Here is a 14278-nt window from a genome sequence, read left to right as displayed (position 1 = left end):
CAATAAAATAGACCTCTTTAATTAGGTCACCAATCTCTAAATTTAGTAATTATTACGGAATATTATTATTATTACAGCAACCTCAAAATTCTCTAAATATAGACTAAATATGACCTGAGCAAAGGCTGCTGACTCGGCCTTGTGTCGCGGCGACAGCTCACGTTTACGGCTCCGCTCCGCTCGGCTCGACTTTACCCCAAAAATCACACTATACGCGTGAAATTCTATTGCGCCTACTTTTATTAATCCCAAATTTAGAAAATATTTAACGTCTGCTCCACTGTTCTAAGGAACGGATCTTTTTACTCTCTGCAAATTTTTGATCATTCATATATATACATAATACTTTACTGTATTTGTATCTGCGTATAGAGATGGCTGGCGGCTACAGTAGAGCTGATGATGACTATGATTACCTCTGCAAGGTGGTGCTCATAGGCGACTCCGGTGTCGGCAAGTCCAATCTGCTCTCGAGATTCACTCGGAACGAGTTTAACCTCGAGTCAAAGTCCACCATTGGCGTCGAGTTCGCCACCCGCAGCATCCGGGTCGACGACAAGGTCGTCAAGGCTCAGATTTGGGACACCGCCGGCCAGGAAAGGTACCGTCTTGTGTTTCTCTCTCTCTTTCTCTACACTCGCTCGCTTGTAATTTTGTAGCTGTGCCGCTGCCGGGGAGTTGAATTTGTGAGATGAGCTGGAAATTTGGGTTTTTGCGGTTTGAATCTAGTGATTGTAAAGCTAGGGTTCTTGTGCATTTGGATTTTGGAATGTTGTAGTAGGTTTGATTATGTTATACGGAGTAATGTTTTATGTTGTTCGATCTGGAAATGGTGATAAATTGATAACTTTGTTAGATTTAGAAGTAGACTGTTTAGGTGGGAATCTTGAATTTCGATGTTGTTTTGGCTATGTACAGTGCCCCCGGTTGATGTCTTGACTTTTGGATGCAAATTCTGTAGTAGTTCATTAAGCTGCAAAATTTTCCACCTTAACACATGTTTTTAAGAAACAACTTATGTGTTTTCTTAACTAAAAGACTGCATTTTTGGAAGGTTTCTGGGTGATACAAATTTTCCACCTTAACAAATGTTTTAAAGAAGCAAGTAACTATGTGTTTTCTTAATTAAAAGATTGCATCTTTGGAAGGTTTCTGAGTGTTAAATTGGATTCCCAAAGAAATTAAGAAACTTAGGTTATTGGGTGGTCATGTTCTGCAGGAATATGATGTTCTTTATACTACTTTTTACATGCCAAAATGTGTAGCAGTGATCTGGTCTTTCCCATCCAAATCCAATGAACAGATTATCTACCAAATGAAGAAAAATTTGCTTGTAGTTTGCTAGTTTTTATGATTTGCCAAATATGCAAGAGACTTCGCCTTTCGATTGTTCTCAGTCTGTAATTTAAGGTCTTTGACTTCTATTCTCAAATTTCCTAAAAATATGTTGTTGCTTTTCTAAAATACTGTCTCAAAATTTGATGTTTTAGTATTCCTTCTATCTCTCAAATGTCCTGAAATTTGTGCTGCTATTCTCTTTAGTTGGTCTTGCTTTTGTTGCCACAATCCTAAAATTTTCATTTGTTTTATCATTAAACATGAACCTGCACTTGGCTTGTAGAAATCATGTCTCATTTTGCAAATCTAATATTATTGAGCTACCAAATACTAGGGTTTCATTACTATATACATGGAGAATGACCAGATTCTTGTCTTTTTTCTGTTTCGATTGGGGCAAAAGGTACCGTGCCATTACAAGTGCATACTACCGAGGGGCTGTTGGTGCATTGCTTGTATATGATGTTACCCGTCATGTCACATTTGAAAACGTTGCTAGATGGTTAAAAGAGCTTAGAGATCACACAGACCAGAACATTGTGATAATGCTGGTGGGAAATAAGGCGGATTTGCGCCACTTGCGCGCTGTTTCAACTGAGGATGCGACGGCCTTTGCTGAAAGGGAGAGCACCTTTTTCATGGAAACATCGGCTCTCGAGTCCCTGAACGTTGAGAACGCCTTCACAGAGGTGCTAACCCAGATATACCATGTGATCAGTCGGAAAGCACTTGAGGTTGGGGATGACCCGGCAGCCTTGCCAAAGGGGCAAACCATAAGCGTGGGAGGGAAGGATGATGTTTCAGCTGTAAAGAAAGTTAATTGCTGCTCTGTCTGAATTTACAGGTCTGCATTATTGCCCTCTAGCTCAAACTCCAAACACTCAGCTACTTCCAGTTAATACATCTGATGTAGTTGCCTTATTATTATGATTATGTTTTTTTGAACTGCTTGTGAAATGTAGTTTTGCACTTCATAGAGAATTGCAGCATAGTCTCAATCCCTTTTGCAGTGGATGATGTCTGCTTAAGCATTTTACTCCATTTGTGTATTGTTTCATTTGTATATCTGCTCATTCACCGCCTCTTTTTCGAGCCTCTGACTAGCTTTATACATTGTGGCAACTATTTTCAACGTGCATTGCATTTGAAACATGGTCTTTTAGTTTGTTTGCATCAATGCCCAAAAACATGCTTCCTATCAACTCTAATACAATGTTGTATCTGTTCAATATACTTTCTCAATCAATTATAGTTCAAAGAGTTAATACTCCATCGTTGTGGTTCGATCCTGTGACATTCCCTCAAGGAGAGTCAAAGAGATTAATAATATAAGTTAATAATAATATAAGTTAATAGAAGAGGGAATGTTCTTTTTGTATTGAGAGAAGAGTACACCACTACATACATTCTAAGAGGTCCTAAACAAGGAAAGAGCTATTCCTATAATCATGCACTCATATTCCTAAATTTGAGTAATCCCTAATTCTATAGAGATTAATCTATTTACACCTCATAATACTTTCTTGTCCAACTTGTTACATAAATAATTAATTTGAGTCTTGTTTATGCCTTTGTGAAAAGCTCTCCAAGTTGTTCTGTCTTGTTATATTTTTTCACGAACAAAATGGTAATCAAGTTCAATGTGTTTGGTTTTTTTATGAAAGACAAGATTGGATGCAATATGATAAGCAACTTGATTTTCATACCATAACTTTGTAGTAATAGGAGTTTTGAACCATGCTTCATTCAGAAAATGATACATCCATATTACCTCAAAATGCAAATTGTGTCGTAATCTTGTATCTTGATTCTACACTTAATTGTGACATAACATTCTATTTTTACTCCTCCATTAAATTAGATTTCCACCATTGAAGACACAATATCCAATCATATATCTTTCATCTTCCTTAGATCCTACTCAATCAACGTATCCTTCAAGGAGGACCATGGTTGGTTGTCTCTTCGGGGACATCCGATAAAATTGGAACAGTACAGGATCATGGCTGGTTAAATTTGGAAAATTGAAGGACTATGGGTGGTTAACTTAGATCACGGATGAAAAAATGTAAAAGTTGAGGGACCACAGATTTAAAAGTTTATGACTAAACGTGATAAAACTAGTCTACTTGGAGGACCCTATATGGCATTAACTCTAATAATAACAATGACAATAGCGCTAATACCATGTAAGTTAATTAAAGAGGAATATGTTTTGTGTATTGAGAGAAAAGAACACACCACCATATATACATACTAAGAGGCCCTAAATAAGGAAAAAAGTATAAATCTATCCCCTATAATCTTAGATTCTATGCAATCAATCTCATAACTGGAAATTGGAAATGGAATACAGTTAAGAATATAATGCAGCATTTATCAAACACATAGCGCAGCATATTCCTAGTCTGTTATCTCCTTTGCACTGTTTCATACAGCTAACTATTCTTCAATGTCTTATAAAACAAAAATCATTGTTCTGTTGTCTGTACAGTTCCGGATGAGAGATTTAAGGCCAGCCCGCCAAAATAGTTTTGAAACAGGTTTGCCTGCTAGATGGCCAAAGTATATACAAAATATAGACATTTTACAGTTTGACAAAATGTTCCCTCTGGATGTAATAAATACTTAGATATACTACTATAAAAGGTAATCTACTTTCAGAAGAAGTCGCACTAATTGTCGAACTTCAATTCACAAATCTTTCTGCTCCGTTGGCATTGCTGTTGATTTGCAGATGGGACAACTGTTCTTCACAACCAGCCACTTCTTTATGCAGTCTACATGATACGCATGGCCACACTCAACTGTTCCAATACTTTCTTGGTCCTTGTAATCATTCTGAAACGAGGGGGAGGGGGAACGTGTTGAAGAGCATCAGAAACAAAAGAAATACAAATACATATAGCCATATAGGAAGAGAGAACTGCTTCATTTCAGAAGCCCAAAATTTTTTTTTATTCGGGTAAAATCTGAACACTAACGAAGTCATATAAGTTCATTCCACTTCAAATCATAATCTTGTTAAGTGCGGGCAAGAGTTGATAAATACCTGGCATATGACACAGAAATCAGTATTTTGATCCGAACATTCTGCACCCTTGGAAACGGGTGATGTTTTTGAGGAGGTGAATGGTTTTGTTTTCAAATGGCTTGTAATGAATTCTTCTGACAACCCAGTAGTTACACTGCCAATCTGCTCACCCAGTGCAAGAAGCTCCTAGAAGATTATCATTCACATTGCTTTGCACAATTAGCCATCCAGAAGTAACACTCTTACACTCATAAACTGATAAAATATATAGCAAGCCCATGCTACAGTTACTCATTTCTTTACCTCATAAGACATGTGATCTATATCCATACGCATATCACTGTGCTGATCAGCAGAATCCCCTATGCCATTGTAGTAGCCAGGAATCTCTAACATGGTCACTCCCTACATAGATTCACCCACGATAATCATTCTCATACTGTGCTTCATTAAGCCAGGCAAATGTGCATGTCTGTGTGTGAGTGTGTGTCAAAAGTATAAGAATAAGACATAGAAACAGCAGACATTACATCTTCTGGCATAAACCTCAGGTTAGGAATATTGCGATGCCAAACGTTATTTGTCTCAACCATGAAGCCTCTACGAAGTGGCCTGTATAGTCTAACACCAGCCGGTACAAACGCTCCCATATAACTAGTACCTGTCTCTACAACACCTGGGAAAGGATTTATGTTACTGCTTAATGGTGGATTTGTTGAGTGTCTGCTTGAAGATGCTGCCATCATTGGAGGGAAATTAATATTATGGCCTCTCATCCCTTGCACAGATTGTGGGTGGTGATGAACATTTGAATGCCCTAGAGGAATGGGAGGATGCATAAAGCTAGTCAAGCTCCCATTGCCCCCTCTTACTTGATAACCTTGTATACCACCCATGTTTCCAGTCTCAATGGGCCCAGCCATACTACCTGTAGTATCCCCAAGAAAAAGTAAAAGAAGGAAGCTATCAGTGTGCACTGCCAATAATTTTAACTTTTGTTATATTGAAATATTAAAATAAAAAGAAACAAAGACAATGCTTAGCAAACAAATAAAATTAAGACAGAACTATAGAAGATCCAAAAATATAGATTTTCAAGAGCAACAGAAATTACCATGCATGTAAGGCAAATGAACAGCCTGATTCCACGACCAAGTTTCACCCTCACCAGTATTATTGTTGAATTGCATGTCTGACCAAGGATTACCACGCAACTGAAAGGCACCCGCATAGTTTCCATGAACAAAATGATTAGTGCCTTGTGCTGCAACAGAATCCGGACCACTTACGAGAGGTCCGTTCCTCACACTTCTCTGGGATACGTCTTCAATAGCTGATGATGAGTCACCATGATCAGGTAGCATAGGTGTGGCATTCATCAAAGAAGCATCAGATTCATGTGCTCTTGCAATCACTGGGGCAACAGAAGAACTAGAACCCACCATAGCATGATGGTAATGCAGATTCTGATGGATTCCTTCAGCACTCTTTATCTTGAATGAGCCTCTGACACCATCCACATAAGGATTGCTTATTCCATGACTAGCTGTCTGAATTCCAACCATGCCATGATTGCTTGAAAATGAGAACTGATCATGCGTTCCATGATTTACTGGAATAAGGAAATCTCTGGTAGCAGACGGTGCAGCCATGTAGGGATCATGATGATTAGAAGATGTAGCAAGAGCTGGGTCAAGATTTGCAGCAGGATGCTGAGGAATAGTTCTATTGTACTGTGTCATCCCATAAAACAAAGTGTTGTTGTGATGTTCCGGCAAAGGATGCAAGAAGCCATTACCAGCATTTCCTGACACTCGTACTGGTAATAGTGAATGGACATTAGGTTGGGGAAAAGCTGTAACATTCCCGTAGGGATGGATTTGTCCTCGCTGATCAGCTTCCAGATCAGTCATCATATGACTATTATTATATGGTGTATTCCTTTGCCCCATGTTGACAAATATAATGCTTTGGATGATGCCTGCTCAGAGAAAAGAATCAATTAGTGGAACAATGTCAACCCACTATTTCTGACAAGGCATCAGCGTAAGGAAATTCATATTTATTCCATATACAGACAATTTACACTAAGTATTATTAAAGGTATATGTGAATGGGCAACAAAAATACAGAAAAAGGAAAGAAAAAGAGAAGATAAGATATTCATGCACCGATAAGGAAAGTACAGAGTTGTATGATTAAGGAATTTTTACGCAGTATGATCACATGAGGAATGGATAAACACAAATGTAGATATATCAAAGAAGAAAAATCCAGGAGTGTTAGCATGGAACATTGGAAGCATTCATGAAGAACAAAAACTACATAATACAAATTATTTGATTCTCCCCTTAAGCATCCTCGCATTTAGGAAACCACAAGAATCGCATCTCAAGATACAACCTCCATTCATGACATGAAATTAATCTATGCTCTCCAAATATCAGGAAATAATAGATTGAGTTGTGTACATTCAGATTTGTGTATGACTATTTGATATGGAAAAACTTTATCAAACATACACAGTACTATATATAATTCTAACTTGTAAACCAAAGAGTTTGTCCAACTAAGCAGGGTTCTGGAGACTGGATCAGGACCTGTAGAGCAGGTTGTCTAGTCAAATCTATCAATGATGATTGTACCTCAATTCTTAAAAGAACAAGACAGTCCAATGGACCTATAATAATTACCACCAATTGAAAGCAGATAACAGGAGAAAAAAAAAAATAGTTCCAAGAAATATCCATTTCACAGCAACTAGAAAGGAATAATCTTAAATCATCAACACATCTGGAAAATTTCTTTGACTTTTAAATTGTTATCGATAGCTTGTTTAAAAAATTAATTCCTTTTAGTTCGCTTGTCAGCAGCGAAATGTAAGGAAAGATGGTAATCAAAATTTTCCAACATGGGTATATCATCGATTTTCATAGCTCTTACAAGCAACTCATGAGGAGGTAATATTTTGGATCAATTTAGATATCATCTTGTTCTCTTTTAATAGGCCATTTTAGAAAAGTTTCATTTTTAATGAGTTCTTGAAAAAACAAAACAGAAGCACAAAAAAAGGCATCTTTGAATATTCGTCATATTCAGAATTCACATGCAACTGAAACAGACGTCAGGACTCAAGAAATGAGAAATGATAAAACAGCTAGATAGGAAAATGAAAAGCGATGGCACAAGGCTGGGGAATTAAAACGTCACCTTTTTACCATCAACAATTGATTGCCCTCCAAGGTATAACCAACTATTTCTCCCCGGCCAGAAACTGAAATAAATTATCCGCAAGCCCCTACATAAATCCCAACAAAAGCAGAAAAAAATCCCTAATTTTATCAGAAAATTATGATCAATGATCATCAAAACTGCAATCCAAGAAATACTCAGAAAAGCTACTCCATTTGAAACCCTAATGCATGCATTTTCACAGGGATAAACACATACATATACAGTTACAACATACACATGTCTGCATAATCATAAATGTAAAATTCAGGAAAACAACTCTAGAAAAAAACGCAATCATTTCTAGAAATGGTTTAGAAAGGAAGAAAAACTAACCAAATTGAGGTTGATCAGATGAAGAGACCCCAGAAAGGCAAGCAGGGAGAAAAATCTCTCCAAAAATTTTGTAGAGAGAGAAGGAAGAGAGATAGAGCGAAAGGTTAAATGAAAAATAACCTGTAAAAATGGAGCTTTTGCAAATGCTCTATTTTATTTCTTTCTTTTAATTTTATCCTCAACTGCTACGTGGCAGTTTTGCTTACGTCATTAAGGTCCAATACTTGGATTGTTTAATTTCCGGATAAACCCTTATTAGATTAGGCACTAATGGTATGTTGACTCAAAATATTTTACTGTTTCCAATATAATCTTCTCTTTTGAGTTTTGAAACTCTTATTTTGAAACTAGTTTTATATTTGAAAAAAGTTTTTAATTTTTCACTGACCATTCATCACAAATAACTTAATGACCACCTGTTTCTAATATTTCACTTAATGGCGCTTAATCACCACCTAACTTCTAACATGTGCTTGATTACCACCTAACTGTTAAAATTTCACTTAATAACGCTCTATCACCACATAACTTCTAACTTTCAACATTCAACTAACAACTAATATTTTACTATTTTCTCACACATATATATCAGATAGCCTTTAAAAGAAAATCGTAACTGACACTAAAAAATAAACGTTACGACGTTACATTCAAAACTTATATTTATTAGTATGACGAATAGTCAAAGATGCCATGTGAGCTGATCAATTTCATTACCAATTATCTTATCGAAGCAACTTTAATGATTACAGATAACGTTACGTTATTCATTGTAACAGAAATTTACGTTATAAAATATTGATTTTTTAGTATCTTTTATTCACATTTTAGAAATAAATGGAGAGATATAATCTCATCTCCTCAAATAATACGGTGTGGATATACAACTTATCTACTTTTGAATATTTCATGGTGTCTGAAGATTAAATTATTTAATTTAAATGCATGTTCATGAATGCCATTAGCATGTTCAATCATTAGTTCTTTTCTCTTTTTTAATAATTTTTATTAGTTTTGTTTTTATCGACTTATTATTAATTATCAATAGGCAGAATGGGACCAATGAGCCATTCTTGTCTATTATTTCAAGAAACCGTGTAATTAAGAATCATGTTGCAAATAATTTACTTAAATAAATACGGACAATATTTTTATAACTGGATACTATTTTATTAATTAAATATTTTATGATAGGTATTTTATGTCATTTTATATCACTTTGTTTAATTAACTTGTGTTGAGATCATTTAATCTCACAAATAATCAATAATTAATAATAATTATCACATCTATATATCACAAATAATATTGATTTGATGAAAAGTGTTACAATGTTAAATCACATATTGCCAATTATTATAAATATATAAAGGTGTACGTGGTGACGTTTTTATAAATAACTATATATATAATTATGTTTATAAAAATGCCACTAGTAAACATGGTGCTTTGTAAAATTCATCTTGAAAGCATGCACTAGGTAAACCTTATTCATGTTAAGCGATAAGTTCGACTAAAATGATGTTGGTAAGAATCCAACTCATGACATTCAAGTTCAAAAATTATGTTTTACTTACTCGACTACCTCTTTCAAGACGAGTTCATTTTTTAAACCTTATGCAACAATAAAACATTAGACCTTAAGTGATTGTTAAATAGTGATTTTTTAAAATAATATTTTATTTTAAAACCATTCAATATAATATTTAATACAAGAAATTAAATTGTAATATTGGTCCTTTTTTTTTTTTTTGGAAGATACTATGAAGACTTTATGTGATGACATGGGTTCAACCAAGAAGGTGTTGCCAATAATCGAATTTATAATCTTTAGGCATGAGAGTAAGGTTCCACCCCACTTGACCACCAATTTCAAGGATTGATATTAGCTCCCTTGATTAGCAATTATATTTTGGGTATGTGAAATGAGAATTTTTTTTTTAATTTTTTTTTTTTGTGTCTATACAACTTAATTGATCAAAAGAGTCCAATGCATCCCAACTAGGCAGGTGTATAACTTGATTGACCCACCAAACTCGACCAACTCAAACTTAGAAAGATGACATAAGCTGAATATTCGATCGATCATATAATGGGTGGTTTTTGTCCAAAATGAGAGCGAGTTGATATAAGGTTTTGTCATTTGTGTGTGTATGTGTGTGTGGTCAATTTTATAATTATTGTAAATTTTCAAGTTTTAATATTTATAAAACTAACATTCTCAAATGGATTGATCAAATTTTGCAACAATCATCAATAGTTGATCTACTCAAATGGATTGATCATATCAATCCTTACATGTTTACTTGAGCGCGCGCGCGCACACACACATTAAAATAAGTAAATACTTAGTACAATTTTTAAATATCAACGTTAATTAATACGGAGTATAAAATAAAAAATGATTATTCTCAATATAATTCAAATGAGTATTTTTCAATTTGTAATAAAAATAGTAGTAAATATGAGTATTATTGTAGATAATTATAATCAAGAATAAAAATTATGTCATAATAATTTTCATATTAAAATAAATTAAGTATCCTTTAATCCGATATTGATGAGTCAGTAAAAAAATAACTTTTTCTTTTTTTTTTTTTTTGTTAAAAGTGACATGATTATAATAGGCTTATTGATGTAGTCGAAGAGTAATTAAAGAGTTGTGCAATAAAGTTATAATATACAATTCCATAAGTTTTCCATGTGTATATCATTTGACCTCAATTGTCGTTATATGACATTTCTCCATCTCAACTATCAATTCTCTCTTAGTATCTCAAAGTGTGAGTGGAAGTTTGGCCTAGCCCTTACTTTTGTAACTCACTCAGTTGTTGTATAGCCTAAAAGACTCTAAAAGTGGTGAAGTGATGAATTGGTGATTATTGTGAACAACGAACTAGTAGAAGCCCCAAACTTCATGTTTTCAAGTCTTCAACTTCGACTATAGAGATAAGCTCATAAAGTATATTGTTAACCATCTCTTTTACTTGTTATTACTTCATTTAAACTCAGATTGTGTAAGTCAATGTCGTGTAATAGTGTCTCCAATTTCTGTTTTATTAGTGTGTCCAGAATCAAAATGATTTTTTGTTGCCCTATTTTGCCATATATGATTTTTGGTCTTAGCTTCTCAATATGTTTTCTGTTCTTCTGTATTTTCGTTTTCAATGTGAACTCTAATTTATATTTTGGTTTATAAGTATATTGTATATACTTTAATATTTATATTGTGATTGTGATTTGTTGGTTTTGTCTATTGGAAGCTCGAAGCTATTTGTCCCATTTATTGGTGTGGCCAAAATGGTCAAAATGCTATTGTCTCGTTTTCTGAAAGTGTGGTTGTGTATAAGTTTATAATATATATTTTAAATTGCTTTTAAAATTCAAGTCTAAAGATGTAAAGTAGTCACTTCTTACATTTCAACATGTGTCTAATAATACTGCAACTAACAATAATAAAAGAGTGCAAATATTTGGTTCTTTATATGTCACTGTTAATAACCTCTGCTTTGAAATTTTTTATTTTTCATGCATTCTTTCTGATATGGTGGAAGCTAATTCTTTTTGAATATTACAAAAATAATTTTGAAAATCAAGCACAACAATGAAAGGGTACATGTTAACAAGTTCGAGTCGTGTGACACTCACATTTTTTAAAAAACTTTATTTGATACCTCTCAATGTATTAGGAGCGTTATAGCTTAGATTTCTTAAGATTATAACGAATTTCAACTCAAATTGCTATTAATATTTTACCAGTCTCAGCACTATAAAAAAATACACATGTTTCCTTTAAAGGAAGACGTTATCTAATCGGGCAACTTTAGTTCGTAGGAACCGTTCTAGGGTCACCATGCTTAAAGTTAACGGTGAGTGGACTTCCGATCCCACTATCATCAAAGAGCATATTACTAATTATTTTAAATGTCTTTTTGTCAGGAACCAAAATACAATTAGGGAAACCCCTACTCTTTCAGGTGGGCGAAGTATCAGCATTAGCCAGGGGCAAAACTTGATCCGGCATGCTACATGGGACGAAGTCCGCTACGCTGTCTTCGGCATGAAACGTTTTGGGAGCCCGGGGCCGGATGGGATCCAAGCGGCTTTCTACCGACATTACTGGGATATAGTTGGCGACTCGGTTACAAATTTTGTTAACAATTGCCTCATTTCAGGTACCGTCCCTACTAGAATGCTCGAAGCCTACATGACTCTGGTTCCCAAGAAAGACAATCCTGAAAATGCGGGAGACTTCAGGCCGATCACTCTACTCAATGTGATTTTCAAGATTGTCTCCAAAGTCCTTGTCAACCGGCTCAGACCTGTCATGAAAAAAATGGTGGGACCGTTCCAAAATAGCTTTCTCCCGGGGAGATCTACTCTTGACAATGTTGTTATGACTCAAGAGGTTATCCATAATATGTCTAAGGCCAAGGGCAAGAAGGGCTTCATGGTACTCAAATTGGATATCCACAAAGCCTACGACAGTCTCGACTGGGGATTCCTTGAGTCGGTCCTTGGTAAGTTTAACTTCCCCAACCGCCTGATCTCCCTGATTATGTTCTCCCTCAAAGAAAGTTCCATATCTATCAATTGGAACGGGGGTAAGCTTCCTGCTTTTGGGGTGGGTAGAGGGGTAAGACAAGGTGACCCTTTGGCCTCCTATCTGTTCATTCTTGCCATGGAAACCCTTTCTTGGGCTATCCAAGAGGAGGTCAATTCTGGACGGTGGAAACCTTACAAAGTGGCGCGTGGGGGCTCAAACGTCTCCCATCTTTTCTTCGTCGACGATCTTATCCTTTTCGGTGAAGCTTCTGAACAACAACTTAGAATCATTCTTTCGGTGATCGATACTTTCTCTCGTCAAGCAGGTTTGTCTATCAACCTTAATAAATCTATTATTTATTGCTCCCCTAACACTTGTGATAGGGTCAAGCGGCGTTTAGGTGAGGTCGCGGGGATCCCGGTATCCGACAACATGGGAAAATATTTGGGTATCCCTATCTTACAGAAAAGAGTTACAAAAGACACTTTCGGTTATATTCTTGAAAAGATGAAGAAGAGACTATCGGGTTGGAAGCGGGACTCCCTTAGCCTTGCGGGGAGAAGGATATTGACGCAATCAGCCTTAGCATCCATCCCAGTATATTCTATGCAAGCTCTGGCCCTCCCAAAAAAACACTTGCGATAGCATTGATAAAATTTGTAGGGACTTCTTGTGGGGGGACACGCAGGGAAAAAATAAGATCCACTTGGTAATCTGGAACGAAGTGTGCCAACCACGTGAATCAGGAGGGCTCGGTCTTCGGAAAGCAAGCCATTTCAATGAAGCCCTTCTCACTAAGCTCGCCTGGCAGATGTGTGGTAAGTCCGACAAACTCTGGATTCAAGTTATGAGAGACAAGTACGTCAAGAATGGTGATTTCTTCTCTGCCTCGGTCCCTGGTAACCCATCGTGGGCTTGGAAAAGCATAATCAAGGGGAGAAATACGGTCATCAACAATGCTGCTTGGATAGTTGGTGATGGCCGATCGATTAATCTTTGGAAGGACTGGTGGGTAGGGAGCAAGCCACTCGGCCTTGATCAAAACATCGAAATCCCGGAGGAACTTGGTTCCAGCATGGTAAGTGACTTCATCCTACAAAATAGAAGCTGGGATCTCCCCAAGCTACAAGAGATCCTCCCAGATTATATTATCGACAACATTCGTGCTATTCCAATTCCTCTTGATGATCGAAGACAAGACTCCATGGGGTGGACAAACGGCGAATCCGGTAAGTTCTCGACGAAATCTGCCTATGCTTGTGTTGCAGGAATTGACGAGGACAACATGGACTGGTCTTGGCTGTGGAAGCTGAGGTGCTGGGAGAAAATTAAAGTCTTCCTCTGGCTCATCCTCAAAGGACGGTTGCTCACCAATGCGGAACGCTTTAGGAGGCACCTAGCTGATTCCAACTTGTGCTCATATTGCGGCTTAGCGGAAGAGTCTATCAAACATCTTTTTTGGGAATGCAGCACTGCTCGGACAACGTGGTATCTCTCGGAGACACCCGCAAACTTTGGTTTCCCAATTCACTGGACTGTAGAACATTGGATCAAAACTAACTGCTCCAACCAGCAGAATAGCAGTTGGCCCTCTCGTTTTGTGTTCACCCTTTGGGCGATTTGGAATAACAGAAACACGTGGGTTTTTCGGCAACAGTTGTCCAATCCCCTTGCAACCGTTCAAAAAGTTAATTACCAGGTTAAGGAGCTGCTGGATTTATCAAATAAAGGGGAAGTGATCAAAGCACGGGCAGACTGGGTCCAATGGTTTCCACCGCCTCACGGCTGGTTCA

The 14278-nt window shown here is 36.5% G+C and overlaps 2 protein-coding genes across 2 annotated transcripts; one reads left to right on the top strand and one right to left on the bottom strand.

The window, feature by feature from the left end:
* Positions 1-139: 139 nt before the first annotated feature.
* LOC109188397 (ras-related protein Rab11B) lies at positions 140-2509 on the top strand. Its single transcript, XM_019339058.1, has 2 exons — positions 140-601; positions 1742-2509. Exons 1-2 carry the CDS (start codon positions 375-377, stop codon positions 2172-2174), a joined length of 660 nt encoding a protein of 219 aa, XP_019194603.1. The 5' UTR covers positions 140-374; the 3' UTR covers positions 2175-2509.
* Positions 2510-3771: 1262 nt separating this feature from the next.
* On the bottom strand, positions 3772-8061 carry LOC109188383. The gene is made up of 6 exons (XM_019339032.1): positions 7940-8061; positions 5487-6353; positions 4903-5300; positions 4676-4777; positions 4391-4558; positions 3772-4179 (listed from the first exon to the last, which is right to left on the bottom strand). The coding sequence occupies exons 2-6, from the start codon at positions 6322-6324 to the stop codon at positions 4033-4035; spliced, it is 1653 nt and encodes a 550-aa protein (XP_019194577.1). The 5' UTR covers positions 6325-6353; positions 7940-8061; the 3' UTR covers positions 3772-4032.
* Between the last annotated feature and the right edge of the window lie 6217 nt (positions 8062-14278).

Source organism: Ipomoea nil, unplaced genomic scaffold (genome assembly GCF_001879475.1).
Source record: "Ipomoea nil cultivar Tokyo-kokei standard unplaced genomic scaffold, Asagao_1.1 scaffold1421, whole genome shotgun sequence".
NCBI classification, from domain to species: Eukaryota; Viridiplantae; Streptophyta; class Magnoliopsida; order Solanales; family Convolvulaceae; genus Ipomoea; species Ipomoea nil.
This window is presented reverse-complemented; position numbering and strand designations above follow the sequence as displayed.